At 40.4% G+C, this 21288-nt stretch overlaps 1 protein-coding gene across 1 annotated transcript in view; it reads right to left on the reverse strand.

Annotated features, from left to right (window-relative positions):
- Positions 1–7777: 7777 nt before the first annotated feature.
- LOC124276491 (E3 ubiquitin-protein ligase HUWE1-like) overlaps positions 7778–21288 on the reverse strand; it is a 123367-nt gene continuing 109856 nt past the window's right edge. Inside the window, 8 exon segments of the mRNA XM_046712122.1 lie at positions 7778–9532; positions 9964–10154; positions 11047–11346; positions 11563–11668; positions 11825–12095; positions 12526–12801; positions 13988–14203; positions 14793–14987. Coding sequence (XP_046568078.1) covers positions 9430–9532; positions 9964–10154; positions 11047–11346; positions 11563–11668; positions 11825–12095; positions 12526–12801; positions 13988–14203; positions 14793–14987 — 1658 coding nt within the window. The 3' untranslated portion in view covers positions 7778–9429.

Raw genomic sequence — 21288 nt, forward strand, 5'->3', positions numbered from 1 at the left:
CATTGTACGAAGTAAGCGCTTCAATTAATCAATAATTTGTCTCAATATTATTATGTCCATCCATTACGTCCGTTCATTATTGTTCATGTTTCTGATGGGAGCGGGCGGTAATAAGTTACATAACTTGTGCCCAATCCATTTCAACACTGAATAAAATATGTTCAAACAAAACCAGTACGCTACATACAATGTAGGTCTTTTCATTACTTCAGAAGGCTTCATGTTTCCATCCAGTAAATACCCTTGACGGAACAACGATTCAAACGACAGCAAACAATGCGTTCAGGACCACCCTACCACCACTATTCTTTCATGTTACTATAGTCTAAAGTTATTGATCATGCCATGAAACAGGTGAAAACCTACGATACATGTATGCATGTGCTGAACACGCGTAGATGTCGTACTTCGTCATCAGACGACTGCTGAAATAGCAATGCCCCACTCTTGTACATGGCGGGACACGTTGCAGTCATGCTCTTCACACATACACATGTGAAACGAGTTCAAGCCAGGGGCGTAGCTACCATTATGAAAAAAGCCCGGGCTTACACATTATTGTTGCTTAAAAGGTTGGGCAAGCCCTCAATGCTATCTAAATAAAGCTTTGCAACCTATCGGGCTTTCACGAAACAAATGGCTTGCTACGCGCCTGCCAACATTATCCAAAGCAGGGAGTGATTTAAAGGTTGGCTATGTTTATTGTTTATGAACAATATGGAGAACGCAACCGTCCACTCGTGACAACCCCTTCACTCTTCCACCCCGAGCTATATATAGACGCCTACCTGAGCTTCTTACATGCACATGCTCATTTTCAACCTTCCGCAAAAGTCAAAACAAGACGAGTCATTGCCTTGAAAAAGAAAGATGGTCTTCAGAAATTACAATACACCTATCACACCAAATATTCCCTAAAGAATTCATTAAGCGTCTAAATTGTGGAATTATCAATATCGGCAATTGCCTTAGCATATTTTCACCGCCGGTTTAAAAGAATATTCTTACCTGCTTGTCGAAATTTACGTGACAAGGACCGAGAAAAACGTCACTTCTGCTTCCAAGTTGTCTTGAGTTAACGCGCATGAAGAACTCGTGCAACGGAAGTGAGCTCTGATTGGTTGAATTCGTAACCATGACATCACGTGCCAGTGCTGTCGAATACCTTTGTGAAATATACAACGCGTCAAAACTGATTTGACGTTTGTTTGTGTAAATAGGCGAACTCGGGGTGTACTTTAACATAGATATTGTGACCATTTTCATGCCAGGTCAAGAATTTGTAATTAACTTGTTCCTGTATGACTGCGTCTGCGTAATTAAGAATCATTGTTGCATTTTTATGCTTATATTGCAGTTCTGTTTTCTTTGAATCAAGATATTCATAATCAATACGAAGCTTTTTCTCTAAATGTTCAATTTTTTCTGATATATCTGTTTCATTTTTACAATTTGCTTTCTTAACAAATGAAGCATATTTCCATCAGTAATGTTTCAAGATCATTTATCATTTATTCGAAACATTATTTCTGACCGAGGCATTTCACTAATATACAGTATATGATCCATGGTGTTTACAAGAGCATTTTTACCCTTTTACATCTATAACAGGATCTTTAAATGTCGACAAATAAACTTTATCTTTTAAAGGAGAGCTATTTACTTTCCAGTATAATCTACATTGTTCATGACTTTTGAATCTAAACTTTACGCTTACCTGTAAAGATCCGGGTTAGAATGAACCTTCAGTAACCCATGCTTCTCGTAAGAGGCGACTAACGGGGTCGGGTGGTCAGGCTCGCTGACTTGGTTGACACATGTCATCGGTTCCCAACTGCGCAGATCGGTGCTCGTGCTGATGATCACTGGATTGTCTGGTCCAGACTTCATTATTTACAGACCGCCGCCATATAGCTGGAATAGGTTCATTCTAACGGCGGACCTTCACGTGTTTATAGTGATGGACTTCCTACATATTTAAAACATTGCTGTGTATGGAGTCAACAACAAATTAAACACACTAACAAGCCATAACTTTGAAATACAGATACAACTGACGAATAATTGCTTTGTTGTTGCTTTAATGAATCCCAGCCTGCCACAGAGCGACATGGCGAAGGTCACGTGACATCATAGGTCCTATACTTATCATTATGTGTGCCTAATGTAACCATGTGCTGGTGGTATCCTCTTTTGCCAGTCGGGCAAGTTGTTACTTAAGGAGTTAGATGATTATGAGTAAGAGGTCAGTTATTACATTGCAGTTCTTTATACATCTCCATGTATGTAGAACAGCAATAATTAACAATGCAAGGTATATTAGGTGTCATGTTATGGCAAGTCTTCACTTTATCCCATGATGGCAAAATGCTTTGGTAAACGTTCAGCTGTAGTTCTAAGCGTAAAATATTTTTTGTGGAAATATAAACACAGAAACATGATTATCACAATTACAGAGCTATCTAGAGACTGCATTTGCATGTGGAAACTGTCAAATTGGACTGACATCGTCTTTTAGCCCCTCAAGCTTTTCCCAGCTGAAGTCACTTTCCTTGTGTCAACAACAACAGGGTGCAAGTACACAGAAGTTCGAGGGACAGAGCCCATGACGTCAACACCGCCAGATATGACGTCACGCCACCAAGGCAGTGAAACTGGCCTTCAGGGAGGAATCTTCAGCTGTGAGACTTGGTCAGGGAGAGGGGAGAGAGTGGGCGTGACGTTGTAACTTAGTCTCTTTATTCTTGGTTTTAAGGTGTATTGCACATTTTATTACTGACGTCGTATATCTATCTTTCCAGTGTATGCTGCATTGTTTGATCAACTCCGAATATGTACACCATAGCTTAAAGCTATGATAGGCATAGATTTGGCTAAGTGTGTGAAATGATGCATTTGTCATGAAATCGGGGTGACATTTTACATCACTGCAGTGATCCATACAAAGGAATTCTCAATGCAATTTTGTGGGAAGGGTAAAAGCCGTTTTTGACCCTTTCAATAAGTTCTTTACTTGTAGTGCCTTTACTATTGCCTGTATAGAAAAAACAAAACAAAAATATACCAGAACCACAACATTGAAGCTATTGGGTAATTTGACAGTGTAGTGTGTTGACATGAGATTTTACGTCCTTACGATGTCCAACTTCTGTCAGCACAATATGCTTCACGTGCACTCACCCCTCTTATAAGTGTACAATGGTACGGCTCCCATAGCCAGTAGCGGTGAATACACAAAGCATTTACGAAAGTCGTCGAACATGCAAGGTGTCAGCCATCAGTTACAAAGGTTACACAAAGTATGTGATAAATGTGATATTTAGCCATATGTCACGTGAAAGTCACTGTCGGTGACCACTCAGTGCACATAAGAACCTACAGGAATCTATATGGTCCACCATCAGGAAAGACATTAGGTGCTGTGTCCAAAAAGATATAGTGAGAGAGTTTAGTTTTACGCCGCTTTTAGCAATTATCCAGCAATATCACGTCGGGGGACACCAGAAATGGGCTTCACACATTGTATCCATGTGGGAATTGAACCCGGGTCTTCGGCGTGACGAACGAACGCTTTACCCACTAGGCCACTCCATTCTTATAAGGTATCGAAGCTAACAATTGTAATGGTTCTTCCCATTAGAAAACAACGTTATGGAATCAAACAGATGTTCAAACCATATCCAAAATTGTTGTAGGTTACATTGTGCAGTTCGAGTGTTTTGCCATAACCCATTAAGCTCACCAAGCCAATAGTTCCACTGTCACTGTATTGTGCTACAGAGTAATACAAGGTGTTTTTATAATATATCAAATCCCACGGTGAAGATCCAAATGTTGTTACCTCCTTTGTCAACTTTCGGGACACCGACATCTTCATAACTCTGGTGTCGTCGTTAAAGAACAATATGTTCCCCGTGGAGTCCAGGGTCAAGCTGTGCATAGACCTTCCCCTTATTAGTGTCTCAAAATTCCGACCGTCATACCCCACAGTGAAAATCTTGTCTTTCGTATTTGCAAATATTCGTTTATCCCTCGGATGTACGGCAATACGAAGTGGATGTCGGTCGTAGGTTGACAGGTCAACGATGACCTTGTACCGTCTACCTCGGGTGGTCATACGGCTGATTGCGGCTAAAGGACTCCTGGTTGTCATGAAGATGGCGTCTCGTTCTTCATCCACCGCAATGCCGTAAGATTCAACTTCTCTTAAAGTTCTTACCTTATGTGTATGTAGTTTAGATGTTATTATACTGTTGGGGTTGTATGTACCGATCAAAAGTCTTTTCAACTTTTTCACGTAGGCGACAGCTGTGACGATTTGCCAACTGATGTAAGGGTAGGACACATAAGAATTGTTCTCAATTATGAGCTGACCAAACTGTCTCCCTGAGCGAGGAGTTTTAGCGATGAAAACACTGGTATTAACTTTAGGAGGCATCCTACCAGTCGTTGTCAGAAGTCCTGAAGATGGCGTACTTGAAGAAAATCCCGAAGTGGCGTCAGTTTCTGTTGCTGGCCTATTTTCAGAATTATGTTCCACCAACCTTTCACTCTGCAAACACGTTTCATTCATCTCAGACAACATTCGTCTCAGTTTCTCCTCAACACGACAAGATCTCATTCTACACTCCTGCAACTCCTTCACGACCTTCTGTGCGTCTTCTTCTTGAAATCTGAAACAGGTAGCGTTGTCTGTTTCCGAAGAAGACTCCCCTTGTTCCAGGAACGGTTCTGTTTCCACTTTCTCACGTTGGGCTGGAAGTGGACTCTCCTCTTGCTTCGTCGGGTGGATAGACACGGAATCACTGGGTGAGTTGAAATCATTAGTCGCATCCGTAGCTTTGACCTGATCTGTAGGATTGGGAGACGTTCCTTTGAGAATTTCGTCCACCGCTTGGGTGACAAGAAGCTGAATTGTTCCGCGAAGTTCAGACCTCATCGACGTTTTCACCAATTCTATTTTAGACATGATTCTTTCTTCCAGGAGAGGCATCTCCGTGTTGAGACGTTCAATGTCCACTTGAACACTGTTAATGAAGGGGGTTGTAGTTTCATGGCTGGGTGCTGTACAAAATGCAGTTACCAGGTAAACAACACCATGAATATACTTCAAGGAGGTCATGTCCGCTCGGTGGTGACTGCATCAGTATCTAGATGCTTAGATCAGTTCGAGTGTTTACACTATAATCGACGAACCCGATATCAAAGTCACGAGACAATACAAAGTGCGTTGAAATGTCACGTGACAGTGCATGCTTGCTCAGGTCTATGCGACAGATAAACATCCCAAACAAGCTCAATAATCAAGGGATTTCCTGAGTGCATAATAACGAAGGTTAAGAGAGCTTTCCTTCGATCATCAATCCATTGTTTCAGAATACATCGATAGATATGAAAAGCGTGGTCTTATCTGACTGGATGAAAGGACCTACTACAAATGAAATTCCTTTTAAAATGGTTTTAAACCCAACTTCTTCGCTCATAAAAACATGCATCGCTTACATCAATGCTTTGCTTGCGGTTTGATGTAAGTGATACATATATTTTATGAGCGAGGTAATTGGGTTTAAAACCACTTTGAAAGAAATTTCAGTTATGACAGCATGACAGCTTGGTGTGGGACAAACGTAGGAATGATTGGTTGATTGATGGTTGTTTAACGCCGCACTCGGCAATATTCCACCTATATGACGGCGGTCTGTAGATAAGTCGACCGCCTCCGTGGTGTAGTGGTTAGAGCATCCGCCCGGAGAGCGGAAGGTCGCGGGTTCGATCCCCGACCGCGTCATACCAAAAGACGTTAAAATATGGTACTTGTTGGTCCCTGCCTGGCGCTCGGCATTAATGGGTACAAGGACTGGTCGGCTCGGAGTCAGTATAATGTGTCTGAGTGGGGTATTCATGCTTACTGCGGCATGGTATCTCAGTGGGCTAGCACTATAAAACCAGCTTCAGTCTGGGCAAGTACAATCAGCCGCACATACACATACACACGCATGCACGTCGTCATATGAGCGAAATATTCTCAAGCACGACGTTAAACCCCATATCACCTCACCTCACCTGTAGATAAGTCAGTCTGGACCAGACAATCCAGTGATCAACAGCATGATCATCAATCTATGCAACTGTGATACGGTTACATATGTCAACCAAGTCAGCGAGTCTCATCCCGTTAGCCGCCTCTTATGACAAGCATGAGTTGCTGAAACACATGTAGGAAGTTAGGCAATGTCTTAGATGTTTACCGCGTTGGTAAAACCCACGGACACGGGTATGGTGCCGACAAACCCGGAAACACAATCGTGGTGTACCGGGATTTAAACCCACGAAGATTCTGGTTTCTAGTGTGCCCCGCCTATAGGCAAAAGCGTCTGCTCGTCACGCTGAAAACCGGGTTCGATTCCACACATGGGTATTATGTAAGGTCATTTCTGGGGTCTCACGTAAATAGGAAGGCGTCAAGTTAACCCTTTGGTAGATAACTGTGGAGCGAACTGTCTCACCAAAGACTACTGTGTCTCCTCATATTATTGGATTATGCTCATTGGTGCCGTTGTACAAAAGAATCTTAGCGAAAATCTGTGTTAAGTTACGGTCACCTTAGCGCTATGATCGTTTTGTGCAACAGCACCCAGTTCTTGAAGTAAGGAACAAAGACCGTAAACCATGGTTTACTTTTGGCTGGTAACGATCCGTGATGCCTTTCCGTAACGGGGCGATGGCTGTCCACATATTTTTTACGTATGTCCAAACTGCCTGCATTTAGTTTCACGTTCATATCTTACCTTACTTTTGAGACGAGCCCTACTTTCCACGATTTCATTACCTAGCATGTCATCTTACATTCGTGGAGTAGGTGTTTGTACAATATTAGGTCAGATCCTATCTGGTGGCATGTTTTCCTGAGTGTACCACATTGATCACACATAAAGTGAAGTAAGGTAATGTCAGTGTGTTCACTTCTAATGTCAGTGTGTAGCTTCTGGGGCTTACCACCCTTCACTGAAGCACATGGTGTATGTGGAGTGCCCTCTGACAAGTGACATTGGTAGAAATATGACTTAACCTTATGGTAGTTTTCAGGCAGCTAAGAATGTATACTCCCCAAGCAGCTGAAAATGAATGTTGAGATTACACAATTCTATTGACCCTGTAAAAATGCAGAGCTTGGAGCATTCTATTAGCGTTTGGTTTGGGTGCATTATAAATTCAATAAACTATGCTTATAATGAACTCAAACAGGAAAGGAATTTAGTTATGATGCATCACGGGATCAAACCATTCACCAACCCTGAAGGCAGATGCTGCATCCAGTCAGCCATATAGGTAGTTATTGTGGCCCAGTGGTCTGCCTCATTGTTGACCGGGGCTTAATACTAACATTCATATCCACCCCGGAGAGCAGAAGGTCGCGGGTTCAATCCCCGACCGCGTCATACCAAAAGACGTTCAAATATGGTACTTGTTGGTCCCTGCTTGGCGCTCGGCATTAATGGGTACAAGGACTGGTCGGCTCGGAGTCAGTATAATGTGTCTGAGTGGGGTATTCATGCTTCACTGCGACATGGTATCTCTGTGGGCTAGCACTATAAAACCAGCTGAAGTCAGGGCTAGTACAAGCAGCCGCACATACATGTCTTCATATGAGCTAAATATTCTCAAGCACGACATAAAACCCAATTTCACCTCACCTCACTAACATTCATATAATTTCCTCTGCACAGAAGATAATTTTTCTTCTGACTTCTCAAGAACATAGTACTGACACAAAATATTTGGAACTGTAGTTTTATTTCTCAGTTTATGCCTTGTTATTTGACTTTACAATTTCAGAATGCAAATTAATTATTTATTTCAAATGCTTGCATTTGTCATTTTGTGCTACGGACATGACTGAGAAATATACATAACAGGTTCATTATCAAGGCTGTACACAGCTGGTAAAGATTACAACCAGTAACATGAAGTCATAATATTCTAATCATTATTGACTTACATACATGTGGACAATTAGTACATTGAAACTGAAGAAATCTGAAACATTCTGTCTACAAATTACAGTTTGTAGCGCAGCCCCCTTCGGAAGTATTTCACATTCCTGTTTTCAAACAATTGCGGGGATTTTTCAGATTAAAACATCAATAAATTATACACCATATGGAACTCTCGACATCATTTGTTCAAGCATACAATAAAAATCTTTCTCCTCACGGCTCCTCTTCAGCCATAAATAGTGATGCCATTTACATCCATTGAATAAAGTCACATTCAAGTCTGTGCCATCAAGTCACTCTCACCGTACTCTACGCGTCTCCATAAGAGGTGCGCAAACAACTTAACATGTCAACAAAGTAACATATTATCTTCCTTCATAGTGTGTCCAAAATGACACCATCATAAGTTGTCTCTGAACAGTACTAGAAAGTGGAATTCTCAGATGGGTGCAGAGCGCTGCAGAACTGCAGAACGCACTTTGATGCTTTGCAGTCAGTATTGGGTGAATAACATTATACATGATCTTCCAAAGATTACACTGTTTTTCATAGTCTTAAGGTGGTATTAAAGAATTACATGAGGAACCACCCCCCTTACATTATGTTGAAACCACCTTGTCTATTGGTACATTTTACAGAAACCGATATAGTAACTTAAGCAATATCTGTAATTCCCTCTGGCAGTGAATTATATTGGTGATAAGTGTGTGCCACAACAGTAAATAATGTAATGTCTTTGAAATCTTGAAGGTGCAAAATGTTTTGAATATGACATTAGTGGGACTTACATGTACTGTACATGTTACAAAGTAAATAATGCTTTGATAGATATGTCTAAAATATGTCATTTCAGGGAAAGGTAATTCACATCTAACTGATACTGACAGTTTGAGCAGTAACCTCTGTTCAGAACTTTAAACAACATATTTCACACAATTCACGTCGGCGTGTACAAGCAAAAGAAAATTAAACTCATAAATACAAACAATGCCAAGAACCTGTGGATGGAAATCACATCAAAACAAAGGAAGGACTTTGTGTTTTCTCAAGTGGGCAGAACAAAATAATATCTCCCAAATAAACTGTGCATAAATTCTACTATTTTCATATCACATCCATGTCCATTCTCTCTATATACACAGTATAAAATCACAAAAGGCAATACACTTTTTCAAAGGCTCTATGTACTTTTGTACCATATTTTATACAATCATTTCTTTGCTGTTGCAAAATATTTAAATACAATAAACTATGTCAATTTGTCTTTCAACAATATGAACCACGATCATAATAAATAGCAAATGTGGGATTAAGTAGAAGGTATCTTGTCTCAGCGTTCCATTCTGAAGGGGTAACAATTGACAGTCTTACTGCTTTCATCCATGTTGACCCTTCAGATGCTGAACCAGTACAACTTAACCTAGGTACTCAATCAAGCAAGGCCGAATCCTTCTGAACACTCGCTAACAGCCAACAGCAACATATGTCTCAGTTTGTCGTATGTCTCATAGGCTGGAAGATCCAACTGGTTGAAGCTGAAATTAAGACAGAATTTGAGTGAGTGAGTGCCTTTAGTTTTACACTGCTTTTAGCAATATTCCAATATTACACATTGTACCATGTGGAGAATCAAACCCAGATCTATATCGTGACGAGTGAACGCTTGAACCACTAGGCTACCCCACCGCCCGAAGACAGAATATGACATACCTCTAGTGATACTACACTATCAGGGATTAGATTACAGATAAGATAACAGACAATATCCTTCAGTGAATGTTTTCTGACCTGTTAACCTGAATTGTACTGTTTGAGCTTTACTTAACCTGCTTAACAAGTTCTGGATAAATGAAGGACATGTGTTGACATCATAAACAACAACTGTACCATACAACTCAGTGTTCTTTATACTGACTTAATTCAAAATATGTTGAAGCCTTCCTAACAGCAAGGTGCCACATCTTACCAAGTGTGTGCAGTTGGAAGTCTGTCTGTGGATCGGTCATCTCGGTGGATCTGAAATTTCTGTATGCCGTTCATTCCCTCCAGGAAGGCAAAACCTTGAAGTGGGACCTTAGAAGTGCCAGTCACAAACTGCAGGAAGTTGGCCCTTTCTGCTTGATCAAATGAACGCAGAGCTCGCCAGAACCACTGAATCTGAAAATAATTTTACATGTTTTTATAATTTTCTAACTTATCAAGAGTTGTCGATCTGGTTCTAAAATCATTTCATATTTAGTAGCAGAATAGCAATATCCACCCCAATTGGTATATAAGCAAATGTTACCCAAACCAGTAACTCGACAGTATAAAACAAGAGTCATCAGAAGATGACAAATCCCCCCGGCCCCCACATATTTGAAAGAACAAATCATCTGACAGTTACTTAAAGTCCAACTTGAATTTTTTTTAGACTAAGTCGTTTCCATGCAAATCATGAAAAGTATAAATGCCAAAATTCTGTAAATAACAATAGGCACCACTTCAAGATCTGTTTGATATGTCTGCCAGGCCTTGTAGAAAGATATTGAAAGGGTTTCAAATTGTGCTCTGGAAACGAAGCCAACCCCTCCCTTTTGAGACTAAGTCCAAATCGTTTCCATGGAAACCGAGAAAAATAAAAATGACAAAAATCTGTAAATAGGAAAAGGCACCACCTTAGTTTCTGTTTAATATATCTACAAATATTTGTTAAAAAATATTGAACGGTTTTTGAGTTATGCTCAGGAAGCAAAATGATTATGGACGGACAAGGTGTCAACTATATCCCCCCGCATTACATGCCTGAGGGGTAAAAAAAATCCACATAATCTGGATATGATGACACAATATCAGCCAGGTCACTCATTCATAAAACTGGATTCCCATAGGCCCTCCATACCTGTTCCATTCTGTGACACTGAGGGCTATCTATCTATTACAGACGCTTACGTGGTTAAATTGCACTATGACAAAACTCCCTTGTCATAATTGATCCAAATCAACAATGTCACTTCAAAGTGTTATCCTGCCCTTCACAAAAGTGAAACATAAGACAAAGTTTGCATACCTGTAGGGAGTTCGGTTGATATTTATGGTATTCTGAATTGGCCTTAAGGTCATCTATGTCAACAGTTGGCAGCCCTGAGATGAGCAGCTCCAGTTCCTGCTCGTTGAAGATTGAAACCAATTTCTTGGGAATGATGTCATAGAAGCCTTCCAGGAAGGCGTTGAGCTGTTTCCGAATGGCTCCCGTCATCTTCATCTGACACACAAGCTTCACATACTCTCGTTTGTTTTCCTCAGACACAGGCACATTTCGTCCATTTGGGATAATATCCCTTGTCTCCATCACACCAAACTCCATTATCTGAAGTAACAAAACCACAGACTTCACAAACAGCACTCAAGAAGATTAATTCAAAAATGTTTACAAGGTGGACAGCAGGCTGCAAGATGTTATTCACAACGAAATTATATTTGTGTATCAGTGGACCAACTCAATAAAAGAAGCAGTCCCAAGATCCAAATCAAACAAATAAAGAACTTTCTCTATCTATTCATTTTGACAGTTGAGAAGTCTTACCTCTGTGGCAAATGTGAGATCATAGCCAAGATCGGCAACACCATGCTCTAACAAGAAGACCAGACCCTGGTAAAAGGCATAATCTTCACTCTCCATGTCTGTGTATCTGAAACCATACCAAAGGCACACTCAACATACGTCGTCTCCATTGAGGGTTTACAAGTACACACTACTACGTACAACTGTATAACTAGATAGTCTTAACCTGGTATGCCAATAATGTAATTTAACCCTTGAACACGAATAACAAAGATTCACTTACTTGACTGGCTGTCCAAGTAGATGTTTGTAGAAGGACCTAGTGAAGTAGCACTCTAGAAGCTTGTTGTCATACACAGCCTTCGCAATGATGCGGCCAACAAATTTGAAGTAGCTGAGATGGTTAGAATTGCAGTGAGAAGACGGATTGATAGTGTAGGTGACTCTGTCCCCTGGAGAGGTCTTGAATAATGCATAGTTAGGATTGAAGATTTCTCTGGAGATGATCAGGTACCATTCTCTCAACAGGCCTCCAGCATCCTGGCCTTCCTCCCCTGGAATTAGAACATAGTTTACTTTAACTTCAATGTTGGTTGGTTTGTTGTTTAACACCGCACTCAGCAATATTCTAGCTATACGGCAGCTGTCTGCAAGTAATTGAGTCTCGACAAGGCAATCCAGTGATCACCAGCATTAGCATCCATCTATGCAATTGGGATACGATGACATGTGTCAACCATGTCAGTGAACCTGACCACCCGATCCCATCGCCTCCAATGACAAGCATGGGTTGTTGAAGACCAATTCTAACCTGGATCTTCACAGGTTATATAACGTCAATGGTTGTGGGAGTTTGTGAATGAATGCTACATAGTGCCAAAGTCATCACTAATCCAGACATCAGCCTGTAACTGTGAAATAGATGCTTTAGATTTAGAATGACAATTGCAGTCTTTAAACATCTTGCAGATCTGTTATTCTTACCTTCAAACACAATGTAGAATCTCTGTTTCCACTCTTCTGGTGACCTGCGGAAAAGCTCTCTGAAAGAGTCCTCGAAGACATTTTCCCTGCGGACATGAACTGGAAGATCTTCACGCCTCAAGCCCTCATCCAACCTCTCAAGCTCCTGGCGGAAGTATCTTCTCTTCACATCAAAGTCTAAGATTCGTGTGTGGTCCACAAGGACACTGAATGGACCATCAGCCAATGGGGTCGTTGACTGTCGCAAGATTTGATTCAGAACAGTTCTGTGAGTTTCTGCAAGTGACACAAAAACAGAAATTACTTAAAACAGTTGTTGTCTGATCCTTTGTCCTCAATCCGGACCATGAGAAAATGCCAGCAAAAGCAAATAACATATTCTCAATCAAATCAAAGATCATGTTCAACAAAACAAAATGAAAAAAGAAAATTCAGTATTTGTGAACCCATTACTTATACCAGAAGCACTTTACATACATATCAAACATGCAGCAGGTCAAACGTATGTCAAAGACAGATACCAAATTATAATAAACAACTGAAAATGGGTCTCTTCTCAAATCCACTGTCATCTTCACACTTCAGACACCCTTTACCATCAGCATAAAGGATCAATACTACCGTCCAAGACTCCAAGCACTGCCATCAATACTAGCCTGGATTCCAAGCACTGAAGATCAATACAACCCTGGGCTCCAAGCACTGGGATCAATACTACCCTGGTCTCCAAGCACTGGCATCAATAGAACCCTGGTCTCCAAGCACTGAAGATCAATACAGCCCTGGGCTCCAAGTACTGGCATCAATACAACCCTGGGCCCCGTTCCACAAAACGATCGTAGCGCTAAGATGATCGTAACTCCCATACTTTAACATAGACTTACAACTGTCGTAGCACTACGATCGCTTTGAGGAACGGGGCCCTGGTCTCCAAGCACTGGGATCAATACTACCCTGGTCTCCAAGCACTGGCATCAATACTACTCTGGTCTCCAAGCACTGGAATCAATACTACCCCTATCTCCAAGCACTTGAATCAATACTACCCCGATCTCCAAGCACTGGAATCAATACTACCCTGGTCTCCAAGCACTGGGATCAATACTACCCTGATCTCCAAGCACTGGAATCAATACTGTCCTGGTCTCCAAGCACTGGAATCAATACTACCCCGATCTCCAAGCACTGGGATCAATACTGCCCTGGTCTCCAAGCACTGGAATCAATACTACCCTGGTCTCCAAGCACTGGAATCAATACTACCCTGGTCTCCAAGCACTGGGATCAATACTACCCTGATCTCCAAGCACTGGAATCAATACTACCCTGGTCTCCAAGCACTGGAATCAATACTACCCTGGTCTCCAAGCACTGGCATCAATACTACCCACCAGGGCTCCAAGGACGGGTATAAATACTACCCTGGTCTCCAAGCAAGTTGATTTTAATGAGTTGTACTCACCAGCAAACCTGAGGAACTTCTGAGCATCAGGTGGTAGATGTGCCAGGGAAGAGACAGATGCGACGGAGTTCTCCCTGGTGAGAGGCATGCTTGCCTCAGCACTGGCTGCTGGGTTATTGCTGGCCGATGGGGAAGGAGGTGCCATCTCTGCATTCAGATGTGCCAGCTGATCCTCACGACGAGGATGCGTCTCCACAGGTTTCACTTCCTTCTCACCTACGTTCAAACAGTTCCCAGAAGTACATTAGAACATGAAACAGGTTTTTCAAAGAATTTTCAAATGAAACAAGTTTGTTTTCTCACACATGTACAACTGTTTATGGGCAATAGCCAGTGAAGAGGACTTTTCTTGAAATCCTGAAGATTTTAAAGCTAAATGAAAGCCAAACTAGAGGATTAATGGCAGTGATGTAATAGAGGTAGGAAATTAATTGGAACTAAAAACATGTTTACTCATGCATATAGTTTTTTAATAGAACCACAGCTCAGACAGGATGAATTAACACTCAGCCCCTGGTATTCTTAGTGCTGAGGGGGCGGTGGGGTAGCCTAACGGTTCAAGTGTTTGCTTGTCACTCTGAATACCTCTGTTTGATTCCCCACATGTCTACAGTGTGCAAAGCCCATTTCTGTGTCCCTCATCATCACACTGCTGGAGTATTTATAAAAGAGTAAACCTTAACCCACTTATTCGCTTAGTGCTAAGACAATCTTAAGAAATTGAATTTTCCTTCTATATGGCCCTGGATTGCAAATTACAATGAATATGGCTATAGACTGTGCATACATTTTCAGTAGAACTGACCTGCATGTACAATGAAGAAGGCCTCCACAGCTGGCTGCAGTATAAGCACAGCATGCTGGTCTGGTGTTTTAGCCAGCTCAGACAAGCAATCCCCAAGAGTCTGCCACAACTCTTCCAGTGACAGTTGTTCACTCAAGCGAGGTAGTGGAGCTGCTGTCTCCTCATTCTTCTTGTCCTTCTCCTCCTTTGAGGAACCTGCAGCAATCAAGGATGGATGACGATTACCATCACATGACCTCAATGCTACCCAGCCATGTTATGGAATAACTCAGTCAAATTTTGTTCACAAAAGTTATAGAAAAAATTTCTTTGATGAACATTCTAACACAGAATCTTTCGCCCAAGAAAGAGTGATTTAATATTTTAGCTCTTATAAATGGTGGAAGTCAAAAGCTTACTTATACAGCATTTTTTTCAAAATGAACAAACAATCTGTCAGCCCAATAGGTTATTTTATATGATACTTGACACTTTTTGACACAAATAGAAGAAAAGAACATATAGTTTTAAGACTAAAATGTAATTTTTGGAGTAAAATTGATATTTTATACTTATCCTGACTCATGCTCTTTTTGCTTGTCTTCTTCTTCTTGCGAACATAGTGGAACACTTGTATCTCCCTAATTGAAGCTCCCTTCAATTTAAAATCACTAATTAGTATTCACCACGAGTTACCTCCTTTTCACAAGCGCGGGAACGAGGGCGCCACCTCTACCCATGTGCCTCACTCTCTCCTCATATACTGAGCCCAACATTTGAATTTACAGGGAAATCCAAAGTGTTATTTGGGGAGGATGGGAGGGCTGACCTCATGAGTCAGGATAAGTATAAAATATCAATTTTACTCCAAAAATTACATATTTTTCCTTATCCTGACTCATGCTCTTTTTGCTTGTAGCATCCTCACAGGAGCGGAGGTGGGAATATCTAATACTTTGGATTTTTAATAATTAGTGATTTGAACTGTGATGATTGTAATAACCCTATGGGAACTTCATAAAGGCACTGAACTGATGAATTCCTGCTGCTAACTTATCAGCTGCCATATAAAAGGTTATTATCATGTACTTATTATGATAAAGTATATATAACATTAATACAATGCTTAAGACTAATAGACTTAAGCTTGTTAATATGCTAGTATAAACTCCTTAGAGTTTGTTAGCTAAAATACTTTAAGATATAACATAGTACTAAGCTTAAGATATGATTAAACTTAAGCTAATTATATAATAGCAAACTCTTTAGAGTTTGTTAGTTAATATACTTATATGATATAGATATAATGCTGAGCTTAAGATATGAATAAGCTTTAGCTACATATATAATAGCAAAAACTCTGTAGAGTTTGTTAGCTAATATATTTTTATAATATGAGTATAGTACTGTGCTTAAGCTATAATTAACTTAAGCTACATATATAATAGCCAAACTCTGTAGAGTTTGTTAGCTAATATATTTTTATAATATGAGTATAGTACTGTGCTTAAGCTATAATTAACTTAAGCTACATATATAATAGCCAAACTCTGTAGAGTTTGTTAGCTAATATATATTTATAATATTAGTATAGTACTGAGCTTAAGATATAATTAACTTAAGCTACATATATATAACAAAACTCTGTAGGGTTTTGTTAGCTAATATATTTTACAATATGAGTATAGTAGTGTGCTTAAGATATAATTAACTTAAGCTACATATATAATAGCAAAACTCCGTAGAGTTTGTTAGCTAATATATTTTACAATATGAGTATAGTAGTGTGCTTAAGATATAATGAACTTAAGCTACATATATAATAGCAAAACTCCGTAGAGTTTGTTAGCTAATATATTTTACAATATGAGTATAGTATTGTGCTTAAGATATTATTAACTTAAGCTACATATATAATAGCCAAAAACTCTGTAGAGTTTATTAGCTAATATGTTTATAGTGTAACCATAGTACTAAGCTTAAGATAAGATTAGACTTAAGCTAAAAGTATATAGCAAAATAAACTCCTTAGAGTTTATTAACTAATATACTTTTATGTTAAAAACATAGTACTGAGCTTAAGTTATGATGAAACTTAAGCTATATATATATAATAACAAAACTCAAATCGAGTTTTTGTTAGCTATCTGCTTTATAATGTAAACATACTGCTTAAGATATGATGAAACTTAAGCTAATTGTATAATAATGCGAAAAACAACCCTTTAGAGTTTGTTAGCTATGATATAAACCTAGTATTGAGCTTATGAAGGAAAACTTAAGCTACATATATAATAGCAAGAACTCCGTGAGAGTTTGTTAGCTAATACATGTTATAATGTAACCATAAAGCTTAAAATATGATGAAACTTAAGCTGAAATATATAATAGCAAAACCCTCTTTTAGAGTTTTGATAGCTAATATACCTATATGATATAAACATAGTACTGCTTAAGATATGAATAAGCTTAAGTTACATATATAATAGCTAAAACTCTGTAGAGTTTGTTAGCTAATACATGTTATAATATAACCATATTGCTTAGAAATATGATGATACTTATAGCAAAAACTCTTTAGAGTTTGTTAGCTAATCTACTTATATGATATAAACATAGTACTAAGCTTAAGATATGAATAAGCTTAAGCTACCTATATAATAGCAAAACTCCTTAGAGTTTGTTAGCCAATATATTTTAATAATATGAGTATAGTACTATGCTTAAGGTATAATTAGCTTAAGTTACCTATATAATAGTAAAACTCCGTTAGAGTTTGTTAGCTTAATTAACTTAAGCTATGTATAAAATAATAAAAACTCTGTAGAGTTTGTTAGCTAATGCATTTATCATGTAACCATAGTATTACTCTTAAGATATGAATAACTTAAGGTAAATATATATAATAACAAACTCTGTAGAGTTGTTAACTTATATATTGTATGATGTAATAATCATAGTACTGTGATGATAAAAGGAACTTAAGTAAATTATACATAGCATGAAGCTATTTAGTATTGTTATAAGATAAGTAAAAATCTGTTAGATTGACTTATCTTCTCCGAGAACTGTCAGCTGTTGTCTGCGAGGACCATGGGATCAATTGGTGTATACCTGAGGCGTCCTCGGTGGTGATATCTCTCAGATAATGGTTTGCAACCACCATATCAGTTTCAGAAATAACCCTCCATTATTTCAATCACATTTGTGTAGAACAATTGTAGAAGTTAAGCTATAATATCATGAGTATTAAGCTCATGGAGGGTCGGAATAGGTCCATCCGCGATATGCACGTAGTATGACAGTTCTGATCCAAATGGAGATATAGTACATGAGACTTCACTCTGCGTAAGTTGATGATAGAGGAAATAATCTGTTGCATTTTTTCCTCCTGTTTGGTTTGGTGGAGATAAATTTACAGTGCTCTTGCTGGCCAACTTGATAGAATCATCGTATCATGGGGTCCAAGTATGTCATCCAGGCGTGTTCATAAACCTCACTTGTGAGGTGTTGGAGCACTATATTCATATCCCCAGGTTGGGCGTGAAATTTCCGTTTTATTCTCCAAACAGAAGTTTAGTAGGTTTACTAACCATCTAGTTGTGTTAGTCGCTTGATGAAATTCAGCTGTAGTCTGAAACGCTGTGGATTTAGATCCACTTGTATCTTCGTCTAGGTAATTAAACTGCGAAGTCCTTGACGATGTAGGTGCAACAACCAGGTGTGTCTGTCCTCGTTGAACTTTATGTAAAATCGCCTGACTGCCGATCCCTCGTCTTAACTTGACAGGGAGGTCTCTAACTTGAAGAAAGGCAGTCTAATCATGAATGTTCAGGTTAACTGGACTGTAATGAGGCTTGCTTTCGTTCACTGATATATAGTTGTCACTTGTGGCGTAAGTCTTGAACTGTGAATTGAGATCGAACCTCTGTGTAGGTCGTTGTCCCTCATGGTCCAATCAGAACAAGGCATTTTGATTCTGTATAATACCCGCGCTGTGATGTCACGGTGTAGCGGAAAAACCCACCTTGAATAAATTCTTGTAAATTCGTTGATATTAGCATAAACGTCGGTCTTCACCGTAGCTTCGAAGTTATCCGAGTGACCACGTGTTTCGAGGGTTAATGGTAATCGCGAAAACCTCCGCGCCGAAATATCTCGCTCTGTAATTTTATGCTGGGTAGGTTATTTTCCTGGTTGTCGTGAAAAGTAATTTCAGTTTTGAATATAATTCCGACTTCCTTATATATAAGGGTATAAACAACTTGCAAGTTGTGAGCTTGTAGACTGTATACATGAATGTATCGTCATAATTGTAGAATTAACGTTGAACTTGTTGTACATATTTCTTCTCAGAAACTTTGGCGATTAAGAGTTATACTTCGCTGTAACAAGGCTGCTGTTCAATTTCGATATTGAATTGTCTGCAGATATGCGTAATGGTCGCGCATGTAGATAATCGTATCGTCGTCCGGGATTGTATATTAGCAATTTATACGGAATAGTTGATTTCTGTGAAGATCTATGAAATGTCGTTGACTAATAATACAGCGGCGTTCTGTGTTGTAAATAGCCTGAGCATTTATCTTCGCGTGGAGGCTTATAGACGGCATCTGGCATACAGTTGATAATCAACTTATGCACGGCGTCTTGAACGGACTGACGACAGTAGCTATATATGACGAAAGCTGCTAGTATATGGAAACCTTGGAGGAGACTTCCTCGGTGAGCGCCGGAGACTTCGCGAAGTTCTCGAAGTATCCTTCTAGATCTTCTGGGTGAAGTAGACTTGGAGCCACTTAGCCTTCGCGACCATCGCGAGAAGGTGTCGAATCAAAGCCCGATTAGTATATATATATATATAATATATATATGAGCTTGCTTCCGTGAACAGCCTCTGTGTTTAACAGGATGTGGGATCGGCGGCTTGCCTAAAGTAGGGCGCATGGATCATCTTATCATATTCAGAAGTCGGTATTCACGAAGTCTGGTGATAAGTGTCTAATTGATCGTTCTAGATCTATTTAGGCCAGCGAACATACGCCTCGGTCATGGATTCAACAGAACCAATATACGATTGTAGTTCTTATACTTGATATCGATGATCAACTTGTCTATGGGTTGATCTTCGGAGACTTGTGAGGGGAACGTTGATAGTTTCGCTGAAGCTCTTGTATAGTCCCTCGATGTCCTTCTAGATGATGATGATCTGGATTCAGGTGTCCTTGGCGCATGCCTTCGCGAAGCTTCCTCTGCGTCCGTCCGAGGAACGGCGATATGACCTTCGAAGGCTTCCGTGATGTCTGATGGTCGAGTCCACATCTAGGGATGAAACCGCATAAGGTGATGATCTATCCTGCCTTCGCGAAGTCCTTCGCGAAGGCTGTACATCTAGGTTCTTTCGCGCCTTCGCGAAGGCTGTACATCTAGGTCCTTTCCGCCTTAGCCGAAGGCCTTCCAGCGAAGCTGTACATCTAGGTCCTTCGTCAAAGGTGGTCCGTGACTTCCTTCGCGAAGGTGACATCGTCCTGGCTGCTCGTTGGACGGGGGTGCCTCTGGGGTGCTGTTCACGTTGGAGCCTTCGCGGCTTTCGGACCCTGCTACCGCAGATATAGTGGTCCTCCATGATGTTCATAATTTGTCGCATCATGTCTTCTGGGATGGTCTGCGGCGAAGTCGTCGGTGCTTTATCTGCGGTGTTAATGGAGGGTCCACGGAAAAATCGTCCGACATCAGTGTAGAGGCATCAGGCTGCATGGTGATCTCTGCTGATGTCGTTGTAGCTGTCACCGGTCGTTTCTTGTGGCGTACGTCGGGGATGATGATCAGCTGATCATCGTAGAGGTCCAGGTCATCGGCTGGAACAATATCGGTTGAGAAAGTCCTAGTAGACTTCGTTGATTTTCCCTCAGAGGTCGGCGCTGCCCTGGGTGTCGCGACGTCTGCGTTGAGTGTTGGTAATGATGGGACCCTCAGGACGATCATCGCATATCTGCGTTGGTACATCAGGCTGCATGCTGATCTGAGCCGACATCGGTCAATCTTTGATGTACATCTGGTATGATGACCGGCTGATCATCAAACAGGCCCAAACTGCGATAGGAACGGTCTCCGGCTGTTGAGATGTGGTAGAAAAACCCTCTAGTCTTCTGCTGCGGCGATGGGATGTCTGGGAAGCAGGATGCTTCTTGGAGATGGCGGACTCACGTCCCACACCTCTCCACCACTCTAGCGGAACACCACCACGGAGAGGAGTCGACCAACAGCAGTAGACTGGCGAGGGGTTCCGGTGTATCAGTCATACTAGAGTCTGCATCTTCAACAAGAGTCATCAGAAGATGACATATCCCCGGCCCCATATCTTTGAAAGAACAAATCATCTGACAGTTACTTAAAGTCCAGCTTGATTTTAGACTAAGTGCAAATCGTTTCCATGGAAATCATGAAAAAAATAAATGACAAAAATCTGCAAATAGCAAAGGCACCACTTTGGGATCTGCCTCACATATCTGCCAAG

The sequence above is a fragment of the Haliotis rubra genome, unplaced genomic scaffold (genome assembly GCF_003918875.1).
Source record: "Haliotis rubra isolate DU_JTF1 unplaced genomic scaffold, ASM391887v1 Scf21, whole genome shotgun sequence".
Lineage (NCBI taxonomy): Eukaryota > Metazoa > Mollusca > Gastropoda > Lepetellida > Haliotidae > Haliotis > Haliotis rubra.